Here is a 14,480-nt window from a genome sequence, read left to right on the forward strand (position 1 = left end):
TGTAAGTGAACAACATAAAATGAAAGCAAAAGTTCTTATTTATTGGAAATGGTATGCTGATGATTCCACCATTGGATGGACATGTAAACTTAGCATTCTTTCAGCAATGGCACAATCACCAACAAACAGGCTGCTCTAAAACTTACTGCAGTCCTAAATAAAGTATCAGATTGGCTAACTAGTAGCTGTCTGACTCTCAATGTTAGTAAAACAGTTGCTATGTATTTCTCTAGAAAGATAAATGCACAGCAACAACCTGACATACTGGTCAAAGGAGAGGTGATTAAAATAGTTGACCATTTCAAATACCTGGGCATAATTATTGATTCTAATCTAAATTTTAAAAAGCATATTAAGAAGATATCCAGAAATGTCAGAGTGAGTTTGATTACTTTTAGACATACAGTATAAGACATCAATTACCCTTGCATGCTGCTAAACTGTTTATGCATTCAATGATTTTCTGCCATTTGTCTTATTGTGCTACAAGTTGGTCTCAGGCAGGGGTGACCACTCTGAAACCCTTGTACTCTCTATACAAACAGGCTGTGAAAGTGTTTGATAAGAAACCAAGAAAGTATCACCACTGTACTATCATAAAAAAACATAGCCTGTTAACATTTGACAGTTTTATTTGTTTCTCTGACATGTGTCTGATGTACAAATTAACCCATGATCTTGCACCACCACCCCTTAAGCAATGTGTGTCATTCTGTAGAGACAATGTTAGGGTATCTAGGGCTGCAATGAGAGGTGACTGTTACACTACATTCAAAAAGACCACTTTTGGCCAATCAGCATTTTCATATCAAGCAACTAGAAAATGGAACTCAATCCCACTCCATATCAGAGACTCTTCAAGTTTTAGGGGTTTTAAAAAGTCTTTGAAGACATGGCTCAAAGACAATCAAGCTTGTGATCATTGACCTTTGTTTTTCATTTAGCTTTTCTTTTACTTGTAATGTTAATTCTATTGTCTTTTCATCTGTCTGTGTTTTTACTGTGCTTGAACATCCTGCCCAGGGACTACAGGTGCAAATTAGCTATTTAGCTAACCCTGGCATAGAAGTTATTCTATGCATGGTCCCTGTCAAACAAAATCAATAAACTAAACTAAATAACCACACCTTTAGGGGATTCTATTAAGAAGAGGTTTCTACAAATATGATGCAATCACACAGTGAATAACTTTGTCTTCACCTGTCACACCCTGGCACTCAAATTTGTTTGCTGACATTCCAAACGTGTGTTTGAGCACATCAGGCTCAATCACCAACAGACATCCACACCTTTAGAGGATTCTAGGTAGAGGTTTCTAAAAATAGGATGCTTGGTCTTAGAAAGGCCAACATTGCAATCATCACACAGTGAATAACTTGTCATCACCTCTAACACCACAAGCGTACGTTTGATTGAGATCTTGCACCAATGGCAACCATTCCGAAAAAACATTTTTTTTTTATGTATCACGTATTTTATGATATGCCTGTATGAGTGCTTGTTTTGTGCAATCCATTCAGGACAGGTTTTTGGAGGAATACATTGTGAAATAATATGGTTTATAAGATATCAAACAGCACTCTTCACACAGGATGTTCCGTAATTGTTTGGGGGCTAACTGTGTCCAGCCCAAAAGAGGCATTTGAATTTACTTATAACTTTGGAAATATGTGACATACATGTACAGTATATAATAAATTCTGTTTCTTCAGCACTGCAGAACACATATTTTGGAATGCCTACACATGTTTTTAGTGGCATGTCGGAATGGTGGCAATGGATGCAAGATCTCAATCAAATGTACCCATGCAGTGTAGCCTACAGCTAGGTGATGACGAGTTATTCACTGATTGCAAGGTTGCCTTTCAAAGCCTCAAGCATAATAAAATAGTAAAAAAAAAATACCCTAACTAATAGAGTCCTTTAAAGGTGCGGTTATCTGCTGGCTATGGTGCCCAGTGCCGCACTAATGTTACGTTTACAATTCCATCCAATCGTGGAAATGTTTGGTTGTACATCATCAGCATAGCAGATTTCTTGCAATTGAAAACTGTTGCTTTATTTAATAAAGTTCACTTACAGTTTCATGTAAACACTCATACGCTCATTTTGTAATGTCAGCAAACAAGTTTGAATGGCAAGTCAGAATGGTTATAATGGTTGCAAGACCTCAATCAAACTTACACATGTGATGGGAAGTCTGACATGTTTGGCATGTGTTACATGATGACAAAGTTATTCATTGTGTGAAGTTTGCAAGTGGGTTGGCCTTTGAAAGGCCAAACATCATATATTTTTTAAGAAACCTCCACCCACTTAATTCACACTACTCTTCACATGACCCGCCGGCGGGTCAGTCCCCCCTATCCACCACCTCCCCCCACCATTCAAAGTCAAATTTGAGGGTTATAACAATGTTACAACCCATAATGTCATACATTTTCTGAAAGATTGGACTCTTGGGAATCCAAAACTGACCATTTTTTGTATGTACTATCTGTTTAGTGCTTTACATGGTCAGATTAATCATACTATGTCTTAATCAAATTTAATAAAAAATGCCCTCTTCCCCCTCCTCCGCTTTTGGTGCCACCCTGACATCTGGCTGCAGTGTAGCTGCACTACAACAAGTAAATGCCACATATTGGGTACTGACATATTCACAAGAATCCATAGAAATTGAATCTTCATGTTGTTTTATCCAATATTAGTTGTCCATATGTATAGTCTAGCTAATATTCAACCATTGATCCAACAAAGTAAATGCAAAAATAGAGACTTTTGTGCAATTAGTCCATATTTTGTGTAGTTACTCTATATCCGAACACCTGACAAAAAGTCTACAAGAAACCCCAGAGTGTTACCTTTAATTTGAGACCAAGATTATGCTTCTACACAAAGGGGTTCATTTGCAGTAAGCATTTGATTGTCAGTATGCATTTTGGATTGCCAAAAGTCCTATGGGGAGTTTACATAGGGGATTTTTAAAAACGCATGGACATATCTTGGCAAATAATGGTCTCTACAGCACTCATATTTCATGTTATATTGATCTACTTTTGCACCCAACCTAACAAGACCTAGTGCTGGGGCTCAATTTTGTTTCTAGGTTAGTATATATGACTTAAAGGGCTGATTTATGGTCAGCTTGCAATCCGCCTGGAAGAAAAAACTATATTCTAGCCTCTGTGGCCCTGTGTCAGTACATCACACAGTTATCCTGATGGTCTCTACTGAACCTGTTGTGTCTTAGCTTTCCAGAGAGGTCAAGCTTTTGATTTTTGATTGAGGCAAATCTAGGTGGGAACAGTGGCCTCTAAAGCAGGCATTTTAGGCAAACCTTAAAGGAACACTTCACCGTTTTTTCATATTAAACTGTGTTATTCCCTTAATTAAGACGAGTTGATACATACCTCTCACGTTTCAACATTGGGAGCACTTAGACTCTGCGCAGTAACATCCTCACTCCAAAGTGAAACTGAAAGTGCAAGAGTGAGGATATTACTGCGCCACAAAATATACAGTAGTTATCCCTTTTACCTGCTTAGAAATGCAAATTTTATTTTGTCTCACCAAACTTGGTCGTGTGACTACTCGTGTAACTGTATTTTAATAGGGAAAACATGGAGATGTTTGGTCGCTTCTAACTTCATCTCTGTTTGGATCCTAATGAATGCATTGGGCTAGCTAAGTGCTATCACAGTTGCGCCGTACACCAGAGCCAGTGAGTGCACGCATTGAAACGTGAGAGGTATGTATCAACTCATCTTAATGAAGGGAATAACATAGTTTAATATGAAAAAACAGTGAAGTGTTCCTTTAAAAAACTATACTGTGCATTATGTGGTTTTAATAGAATCCTCTAAAGGTGTGGTTATTGGTAGGTGATTGTGCCCATTGCTGAAAGAATGTCAACTTTACATTTCCATCCAATGGAATTGCCCCCAAACAGCTCATTTCATTCATAACATTGTGTACACAGGGCTACATGTTATTGTTCTGGAATGTGAACTGTTAAAACATCATGAAATAAATATGCACATGAATTGATATGTCTTCATCTTTGTAAGGCTTTGTCTATACACTAATCCAGCGAAACACGGAAGTAACACAGCGCCGCCATTACTGCGTGGCTGGCTGCTAAGAAATTAGCCCGTTGGTTCCATAGGCAGCTGTTGCAGAGGTTAGCTGTCATTAATACACGTCTTAATACCTTATGTTGTTAATAAATTACCTTCATCGGTAAGTTTTGGCACAGTCTGACATCATTGATCCAATGTTCCCTTTCACCTGACATTTTCTTTCATGAGCAGGATATCTTGTTAGACATTCTCTGACAGGATGCTTTCATTGAAAAGCACAGGCAAGTGTCACTCATCACAATCGCAGGCACGCAGTAATGGCGATATTCAAGATGGCAGCGCCCATAAAGTTCGCGCTGGATTAGTGTATACTCACAATCTTGCACCTCCATTGCATTCAATCAAATCAAACTCTTTCCCCCATGTTGAGGTTTTATCCACAAATTTGGGTACAGTAACCACAATTATGAATATGACTACATATCTAGTAGCTTATATTCAAACCCATTCGAAAACGGCACAAATATATTAAATCTCTTGCATGTCACAATTTCCTGATTTATTAACCTTATTAACATCAATGGACTTCAAACTGTGAGAAACTGTGATAAACACCCAGTGGTAAACAACACGCCGACAAGGCCGATGGGATAGGAGACAAATTCACTTTAAATAACTATAATAATAAAAAAAGTGGAGCAAATGTATAGGCTAAATGTACAATATGTAAATGTAATGCAAATGTATGTAATAGCAGTGTTGCGGACATTATATCATTTTTATTGAAGAGATAATACAGCCTGAAGATTTACTGACACAAGTAAAATGTGACATCATTACAACTATAGGCCTATATACGAAAATATCATGTCTGACAGAAAATCTTGGATTTCTTTGTATCTTCGATGGGAACCACGATTAGCTTATTGTCCTGAGATATTTAATGCTCTTTTCCCTCTCTGGAGTTTGGTTAGGGATTTCTGCAGCCTTTTTGTAGCCTAGTAATCAATGGATTCAGAGAAGGATTTTTTTTATACCAATGGAGATGACATCCATACCTATTGTATAACAACTGTAGAGCTGCAGGCTCCATGTCTTCTGATTTACTGAGGAGATCCATATTTCCCTCTAAGATAGTGTGGGTAAAGCCTGATAAAGTCTTCATAGATCTCTACGCCTCTTCTCATCAGCTCACGTACTGTAGATCCGAGTTATCGTGCATTTGAAAAATCTTCCATTCATAACCGTCCATTTACAGACACAACAAGGCATACAGATGACAGCACTGACTGGATCAATATTACAGTGAGCACTATACAGTACAGACTCCAACACAGGATCAATTAGTCAATCAGTTACAGCAGGTCCAGGATGCCCTGCCACAGTTTAAACACTAAACTATGAATCAAATTATTTTTCTGTGTGAATTTCAGATTTTTGCGCATATTTGCCATGATCTTTGTGAGTGTGTAGACGTTATTTACAGTCAGGTTTGCATCATTTCTTCACATTTGTGCGCTGATATCAGCATGTATCTAAATATTACATCATTAACTATCTATGTGAAAAGACCAGCAGTCAGGTCAGTTCAATGTCTGACAGAAAGTGGCGAATTTCATTGCATCTTGAATGATTGGGACGATAACCAATTGTCCTGAGAATTTGAATGCTCTTCTCCCTCTCCCGAGATTGTTTAGGGATTTCTGCAGCCTTTTTGTGGTAATCAATGGATTCAGAGGAGAGCCTTTTATACCAATTAAGATGGCAAGCGTACCTATTATATAACAACTGTAGAGCTCCAGGCTCCATGTCTTCTGTCTTACTGAGAAGATCCATGTAGATTTGATCTGCTTTCTCCACATTTCCAGACTTGCCATATATTCCTGCAAGATCTATTTTCCCTCTGAGATAGTATGGGTAAAGACTGGTGACCTCTTCATAGATACTGATGCCTCGTCTCATCAGCTCACTTAGATCCGAGCTGTTTTGCATATCAAAAATCTTCCATTTATAACAAAGAGCTAGCTCCTTTTTGGCTTCTCTTTCAGAGGGATATCTCCTCACTATCTCTTCTGCAACTTGTAAAGCTGAATCCAGTGAATCGTGGAGACGTAAGAAGTGAAGAATATCTCCAAGACCATCAAGATCTGGATTCAGCTGCTGAGCTAGCTCATGAACCTCTCTCACAGTCTTCTCTGTCTTTCTGCCAACTTTTGCCAATGCATTACAGTAGATAACTAATATGCGCAGGTTCTCTGGATCTTTTGTCTTTGCAATTTTAATTTGCTCAATGATTTCTTCTGTCAAGTCTTTATTAGCTTCATAAAGTTTATACTTGGCCAGTGTGAGGCCTATGTGCCACTCTTTCCTATCTGGATCTCCTCTCAAAGCCATTTGAAAGTTATCTACGGCTTGCTTCTTGAAATCATACCCAAACTTCACCTGAGTCCAGCCTTTCTCCCCATAAACCTCTGGATGCAGTTCACACCCAGGAGGTGCAGGGAATTCCTCCTGGAGCCGGGCCACTTCCTCCAGATAAGCCTGGCACTCTGGCAGCTCCCCCAAGTGGTAGTGCACCCAGGCCAGGTTAGCCTGGTTGACCAGCAGACGTGGTCCTCTCCCCTCCGGTTCTTGCTCTTTGAGCACCGCCTCAGCCTGTCGCAGGTGTAGCAGTGCCTCCTCTGCAGAGTCTTGGATGTGATAGACAACGTAACCCAGCAGGTTGTACAGATGGCCCTCCCAAGTACAGCCGTGTCGACTGCGGTCCTCCAGACGCTCCTGCTGCTGGTGAAGAAGGCTAACGTTGCAACTAAGGTTCCAGGTGAAGTGGCACTCAACACCGTCCAGCTCTCTCCTCAGAGGAGTCTGTAATGAGCTACAGTAGAGAGAGGGATAAAGACAATGGCACAGAGCGAGAAAGAGATTTAAAGGGCAAGAGTGATTTAAAGAGCGAGAGAAGTAGGGGCAGGGGCAGTGAAAATAAAGGAGATAGAGAGAAAGAGAGAGACAGAGTCAGGCAGAAATACAATTTTACAAAATTGTAAACTCATACACAGAGCTTAATCCAGCAGGAGAGTGTAATATTCACATAGAATATCATAGGATTTAGGTTTGAATCTCATTAAGTCCTGCTTTCTATGTTGGCCAATCAGTACACTTCATTTGTATAAGATGCGCATTGCGCATGCTCAGTGTATGTGAATGTAGTCAACTGAATGAACAGACACGTAAACCAAGTTGCTTCGGTTATATTAATAAATACAAGTTATAACACGTCAGTGTGTTCTTATACTTTGAATACGGAATTTGACAGAGAGGACACATGAAAAATAACATGTAATGATAATTTACTTACTCCATGATGGCTTGCAATAGTGTGGTAATGAATTGGAAGATGCTGTGTTCTCCAAGTAGCTTCTCTCAAGAGCTACGAGCCTTCTACAAGCATCCAATATATAGGCCCAGAGAGGCCCTCGACTTATCTGTGAAGTAATAAAAGCTGCCACGTTGATTAGGAAACGACAGGAAACATGAGCAGGACGTTAAGTTGCAATTTAGTGAAACTGAAACATACTTCCAAGTAGGTTGTGCCAGAACAGTATTATACAATCAATAAGATTTAGTCACTTGTGAAGATATTACCATAGGTATGTTTTTTTTTATCATTATTTTTATTATTATTATTATTATTATACAACATTAAGATGACAACATACAGCATGCAGTGAACCAAAATAACAAACCCAATTCAGTATTTTTGTTATTTTTTCAGTTGGGTCTCTGGCATTTCTGGCTCATGGTCTGTGATGGTCTATTACTTTGTTACAAATGTCCTGAATGAGATTGATGATTATGATATTACATGATATTTCCTATTGACCAGTCTACAAATGATAATATAACACATGCACTTATTAACATCGGCTGTTTTGAGACCTTTAACTGGCCTTTCCAAATAATAAAACAGGTCATGTGCCACATCTCCGGCATGGCTTTCTGTTTCTGCAGAAATGGAACTAGAAGAACTGGGTGTAGTTGCAATTACGTAGATTTATGACTACAGTTACCATCCACGCCCTCTTAACTACCTTCAAAACATGCCTTGATTAACCATGCCGTCTATGTTTAGATTACTTATCTTTATATGTCTCCACCAGATGTCAGTAACTGGGCATGGACATCGCATCAGGTGCATCACAGATGCAGTTTTAAAGGCATACAGTAGGTGCCTCATTTCAACTCATTACACATGCAATGAGGATAGAATTTTTTTTTTTATTCAAACCCATTTGAAAACAGCACAACTAAATCATGAACTAAATCTCCAGCATGTCAGGATTTCCTCATTCATTAACCTTTCAATAGAGTTAATCAAACCATGGTAAACAGTAATAAATGCTCAGTACCCTATATGGCTCTTGGGGTAGCAATATTCAAATTCCCCGTGACGTAACAATAGGGGACAAATCTGACTAACTTACAGAAGTGCATGGTCTCTGACATCAACAACATCTCTCAACTAACTCACAAAAACTCGATGCACTGTTTTGTTTTGCCCTTTGAGTGGTAGAAGCATCAGAGGCCCAAATGGAAGTACTAAAGCACAGAAAAAGTGAGTTTTGTGGAATATGGCCCCTTTAATATAAAGTAGCCAGCAACCAGACCAACGGATACCCTGTCTCTGCTGAATCACTGAAGCTAAGCAGGTGTGGTCTTGGTTACTAGTACCTGGATGTGAAACCATTGGAAAACTAAGTTGCTGCTGGAAATTATATTGTCCAGTAGGTGGCTCCCTTCCCTCTGACCAAAGAACATTGATCCTTATGTCCCAGTGTGAAGGGGACACTGTACTGCAGGAGATGCTGTCCTTCAGATGAGACACTAAACAGAGGTCCTGACTCACTGGGCACCTCTCTTTTATCTTTATATACAGTATATCCTCACTTCCTTCCTCGGTCCTCGTTCCTCGTTCCCACTGATCTAGATAAAGAATAATGCGGCGGCAACAATGGGATAGTCTATCCAGTGTTAGTTATAGATCAGTGGGAACGAGCCTGGAGGATCGAGGAGAGTGGCAGAGAATGGGCCGGTGTGGTCATTAATGATCTCATGGCACTTATTGTAAAGGGTAGAGGGTTTCCAGTGTCCTGGTCCCAATCTCATTGGCTCATTATTCTGGCCCCCTAATCATCACCTAATGTAACTGGCTCATTCTTCTGGCCCCCTAACCATCCCCTAATGTAATTGGCTCATTCTTCTGGCCCCACAATCATTCCCTAATGTAACTGGCTCATTCTTCTGGCCCCCTAATCATCCCCTAATGTAATTGGCTCATTTTTATTAATTCCCTCACTCTCCACCTCAAGCTGGTGCGTGGTTAGCCTGGCACGCCCTCCCAGTGACGTAACACCTTCGGCGTTGCTGTCGCTGGTCTGGCCAACTGCTGATCAGGCAGGATTTCTGAATTCCGCAAAACTGCGGAACTGCCCCCTTTGGTCGAGAACCAATCCACTTTGAGCAGCTCCAACGGCTCTGGGTAGAGGCGTGTTCAAGGCAGTGACGCAGCAGAACTGCAACCATAACACATGGATTGAACGGAAGCGCTTCATTCATTTTCAGAGGAAAGAGTGTTGTGATTGGTTTAAACGCGGCAAAACGCATTCTGGCACATAATGGCTGCCATGCATCACCCAGGTAGGTGCTACACATTGGTGGTGGCTAGTGAGGTGTGTGTCCCCCCCCCATCACTGTGAAGTGCTTTTGTTGCCTTGATAATAGTAATAATAATGATAATACAAATAATAATAATAATAACTAGATGCACCGCATAGCGGTACACAATATGACCGCCGCTCAGTTCTGCACATTCTCTCCACAAAAATAAATTGACACTTGTAAACTTTTCCTGTAACTCCTATTTGTGCAATTTATATGCATACATCCCCTACTCTTACAGCTCATGTGTATATAAATGAGTGCTCGCATGTGTTTATTTGCTTTTGTGTGACCGTGTCTGTGCGTGTGTCCGTGCAACCCTTCGCTCAATAGCACCATCTGCAGGCCGATAGATGTACAGTAAATGTACACATAAATACTGTACATTTATTTTATAGCCCCCCATGGATGGACATTTCATCTGAAGATAGGAGCGATTGAAACAAATATCATATTGCATTTTCATTTTTTACCATAGGCGTGCAAATCACAAATGACTGGTTATAAGCTAAGTTGATGCGGGCTCTTGAGACCAACATACCATAAACATAACGTCATCCTCGGTGCCACAGTTCATGTAGTTATTTAGGAAAAACTGAATTTTTTTTTTTTTTTTTGTTTTCTTTTGACTTTATTTGCCTTTCATGAATACAATGTTGTTATAGTTTAATAAATAAAATGAATTATACCTGTCATTGTACAGGTATATTAAAGCAGTCTGGTGAAATGTTTCATGCATTAAACAAAAAATACATTTAATAATAAACAGGCAGAAACAGGGCTTGTGAAAACTTAGTACACATTTTGTCACCTGGCCCATAGAGGTTGCGGTCATGTATTCATGACAAAAATGGCTAATGTTTGCATGTGCATAGCTACACAAAGTAACATCTGTTCTATTGTAGCCTATCATGAAGTCCTCATCTGAATGTAGACCCTGCCTGCCGGTGAATGACAGCTTGATACGTTTTTTTTTTTTTTTTAAACAAAAATCCCATAATCTCATTTTATCTCCTCTGTAATTAGTGCATCCAATTGCCCAAAACTACCTGACATGTAGTTTTTTTTTTCAGATAAAAATAACAACTTTCGTATAGTAGAACTAGTGGTGTCCTGGCAAGATACGTGAGGGGTTTACTGGGTTTGCTGTAGAATGATGCTCTTGCCTGCCAGCCAATAGTTGTGACGTCACGTGCAAAGTCTGACTTCCCAAAGACCAATGAATACACCATTGGCATGAGTGGAGTAGAGTGCACCGTCAGCTCACCCTTACAGTGCGGCCGGGCCATTTACGGACACAACAATTAGGCATACAGATGACCGCACTGACTGGATCGATATTACAGTGAGCAGAGCACTATACAGACTTCAACACAGGATCAATGTTACAGTGGGCATTGCAGCAGGTCCAGGATGCCCTGCCACAGTTTAACACACTGAAGTATGAATCGAATTATTTTTCTGTGTGAATTTCTGATTTTTGTGCATATTTTCCATGATCTTTGTGAGTGTAGATGTTTTTTTACAGTCAGGTTTGCATACATTCTTCACATTTGTGCGCTGATATCAGCATGTATCTACATATTACATCATTAACTGTCTACATGAAAAGACCAGCAGCAGTCAGTTCAGTTCAATGTCTGACAGAAAGTGGCGGATTTCATTGCATCTTGAATTGGTGCAACGATTAACAATTCTCCTGAGAATTTGAATGCTCTTCTGCCTCTCTACAGATTGTTTAGGGATTTCTGCAGCCTTTATGTGGTAATCAATGGATTCAGAGGAGAAGCTTTTAAACCAATTAAGATGTTGTCCATACCTATTGTATAACAACTGTAGAGCTCCAGGCTCCATGTCTTCTGTCTTACTGAGAAGATCCATGTAGATTTGATCTGCTTTCTCCACATTTCCAGACTTGGCATATACTCCTGCAAGATCTATTTTCCCTCTGAGATAGTGTGGGTAAAGCCTGGTGACCTCTTCATAGATACTGATGCCTCTTCTCATCAGCGCACTTAGATCCGAGCTGTTTTGCATATCAAAAATCTTCCATTTATAACAAAGAGCTAGCTGCTTTTTGGCCTCTCTTTCAAAGGGATGTTTCTGCACTATCTCCTCACCAACTTGTAAAGCTGAATCCAGTGAATCGTGGAGACGTAAGAAGTGAAGAATGACTCCAAGGCCATCAAGATCTGGATTCAGCCGCTGAGCTAGCTCATGAACCTCTCTCACAGTCTCCTCTGTCTTTTCCCCAACATCCGCCAATGCATTACAGTACATAGCTAACATACGCAGGTTATCTGGATCTTTAGTCTTTGCAATTTTAATTTGCTCAATGATTTCTTCTGGCAACTCTTTTTTGACTACATAAAGTTTATACTTGGCCAGTGCGAGGCCTACATGCCACTCTTTCCTATCTGTCTCTCCTCTCAAAGCCATTTCAAAGTTATCTACGGCTTGCTTCTTGAAATCATTACCAAACTTCACCTGAGTCCAGCCTTTCTCCCCATACACCTCTGGATGCAGGTCACATCCTGGAGGAGCAGAGAATTCCTCCTGGAGCCGGGTCACTTCCTCCAGATAAGACTGGCACTCTGGCAGCTCCCCCAAGTGGTAGTGCACCCAGGCCAGGTTAGCCTGGTTGACCAGCAGACGTGGTCCTCTCCCCTCCGGTTCTTGCTCTTTGAGCACCGCCTCAGCCTGTCGCAGGTGTAGCAGTGCCTCCTCTGCAGAGTGTTGGATGTGATAGACGACGTAACCCAGCAGGTTGTACAGATGGCCCTCCCAAGTACAGCCGTGTCGACTGCGGTCCTCCAGACGCTCCTGCTGCTGGTGAAGAAGGCTGACGTTGAAACGAAGGTTCCAGGTGAAGTGGCACTCAACACTGTCCAGCTGCCTCCTCAGAGGAGTCTGAAATGAGCTACAGTAGAGAGAGGGATAAAGACAATGGCACAGAGCGAGAAAGAGATTTAAAGGGCAAGAGTGATAGAGAGAGAGAAGTAGGGGCGGGGGCAGTGAAAATAAAGGAGATAGAGAGAAAGAGAGAGAGAGAGAGAGAGAGAGACAGAGTCAGGCAGAAATACAATTTTACAAAATTGTAAACTCATACACAGAGCTTAATCCAGCAGGAGAGTGTAATATTCACATAGAATATCATAGGATTTAGGTTTGAATCTCATTAAGTCCTGCTTTCTATGTTGGCCAATCAGTACACTTCATTTGTATAAGATGCGCATTGCGCATGCTCAGTGTATGTGAATGTAGTCAACTGAATGAACAGACACGTAAACCAAGTTGCTTCGGTTATATTAATAAATACAAGTTATAACACGTCAGTGTGTTCTTATACTTTGAATACGGAATTTGACAGAGAGGACACATGAAAAATAACATGTAATGATAATTTACTTACTCCATGATGGCTTGCAATAGTGTGGTAATGAATTGGAAGATGCTGTGTTCTCCAAGTAGCTTCTCTCAAGAGCTACGAGCCTTCTACAAGCATCCAATATATAGGCCCAGAGAGGCCCTCGACTTATCTGTGAAGTAATAAAAGCTGCCACGTTGATTAGGAAACGACAGGAAACATGAGCAGGACGTTAAGTTGCAATTTAGTGAAACTGAAACATACTTCCAAGTAGGTTGTGCCAGAACAGTATTATACAATCAATAAGATTTAGTCACTTGTGAAGATATTACTATAGGTATGTTTTTTTTTATCATTATTTTTATTATTATTATTATTATTATTATTATTATACAACATTAAGATGACAACATACAGCATGCAGTGAACCAAAATAACAAACCCAATTCAGTATCTTTGTTATTTTTTCAGTTGGGTCTCTGGCATTTCTGGCTCATGGTCTGTGATGGTCTATTACTTTGTTACAAATGTCCTGAATGAGACGATGATTATGATATTACATGATATTTCCTATTGACCAGTCTACAAATGATAATATAACACATGCACTTATTAACATCGGCTGTTTTGGGACCTTTAACTGGCCTTTCCAGCTAATAAAACAGGTCATGTGCCACATCTCCGGCATGGCTTTCTGTTTCTGCAGAAATGGAACTAGAAGAACTGGGTGTAGTTGCAATTACGTAGATTTATGACTACAGTTACCATCCACGCCCTCTTAACTACCTTCAAAACATGCCTTGATTAACCATGCCGTCTATGTTTAGATTACTTATCTTTATATGTCTCCACCAGATGTCAGTAACTGGGCATGGACATCGCATCAGGTGCATCACAGATGCAGTTTTAAAGGCATACAGTATGCCTCATTTCAACTCATTACACATGCAATGAGGATAGAATGTTTTTTTTTTTATTCAAAACCATTTGAAAACAACACAACTAAATTCAAAATCATGATCTAAATCTCCAGCATGTCAGGATTTCCTCATTTATTACCCTTTCAATAGAGTTCATCAAACCATGGTAAACAGTAATAAATGCTCAGTGATAAACGATAAACATCTAAGTGTTTGATGAGTGAAGATGGAGCATGTACACAACAGCCTGATAAAGTTGGTGGCAAGTTCACTTTGAAAATGAAAAAACAAATTCCCCCTACTGTGACGTTAGAATAGGCGACAAATCGGACCAGCTTACAGAAGTGCATGGTCTCTGATAAACACCATCTCTCAACTAACTCACAAAAACTTGAT

At 40.1% G+C, this 14,480-nt stretch overlaps 1 protein-coding gene across 1 annotated transcript; it reads right to left on the reverse strand.

Annotated features, from left to right (window-relative positions):
* Positions 1-5,660: 5,660 nt before the first annotated feature.
* Positions 5,661-7,442, reverse strand: LOC134064411 (interferon-induced protein with tetratricopeptide repeats 2-like). The gene is made up of 2 exons (XM_062520328.1): positions 7,438-7,442; positions 5,661-6,957 (listed from the first exon to the last, which is right to left on the reverse strand). The coding sequence occupies exons 1-2, from the start codon at positions 7,440-7,442 to the stop codon at positions 5,661-5,663; spliced, it is 1,302 nt and encodes a 433-aa protein (XP_062376312.1).
* Positions 7,443-14,480: the final 7,038 nt, after the last annotated feature.

This window comes from Sardina pilchardus, chromosome 18 (assembly GCF_963854185.1).
Source record: "Sardina pilchardus chromosome 18, fSarPil1.1, whole genome shotgun sequence".
NCBI lineage: Eukaryota > Metazoa > Chordata > Actinopteri > Clupeiformes > Clupeidae > Sardina > Sardina pilchardus.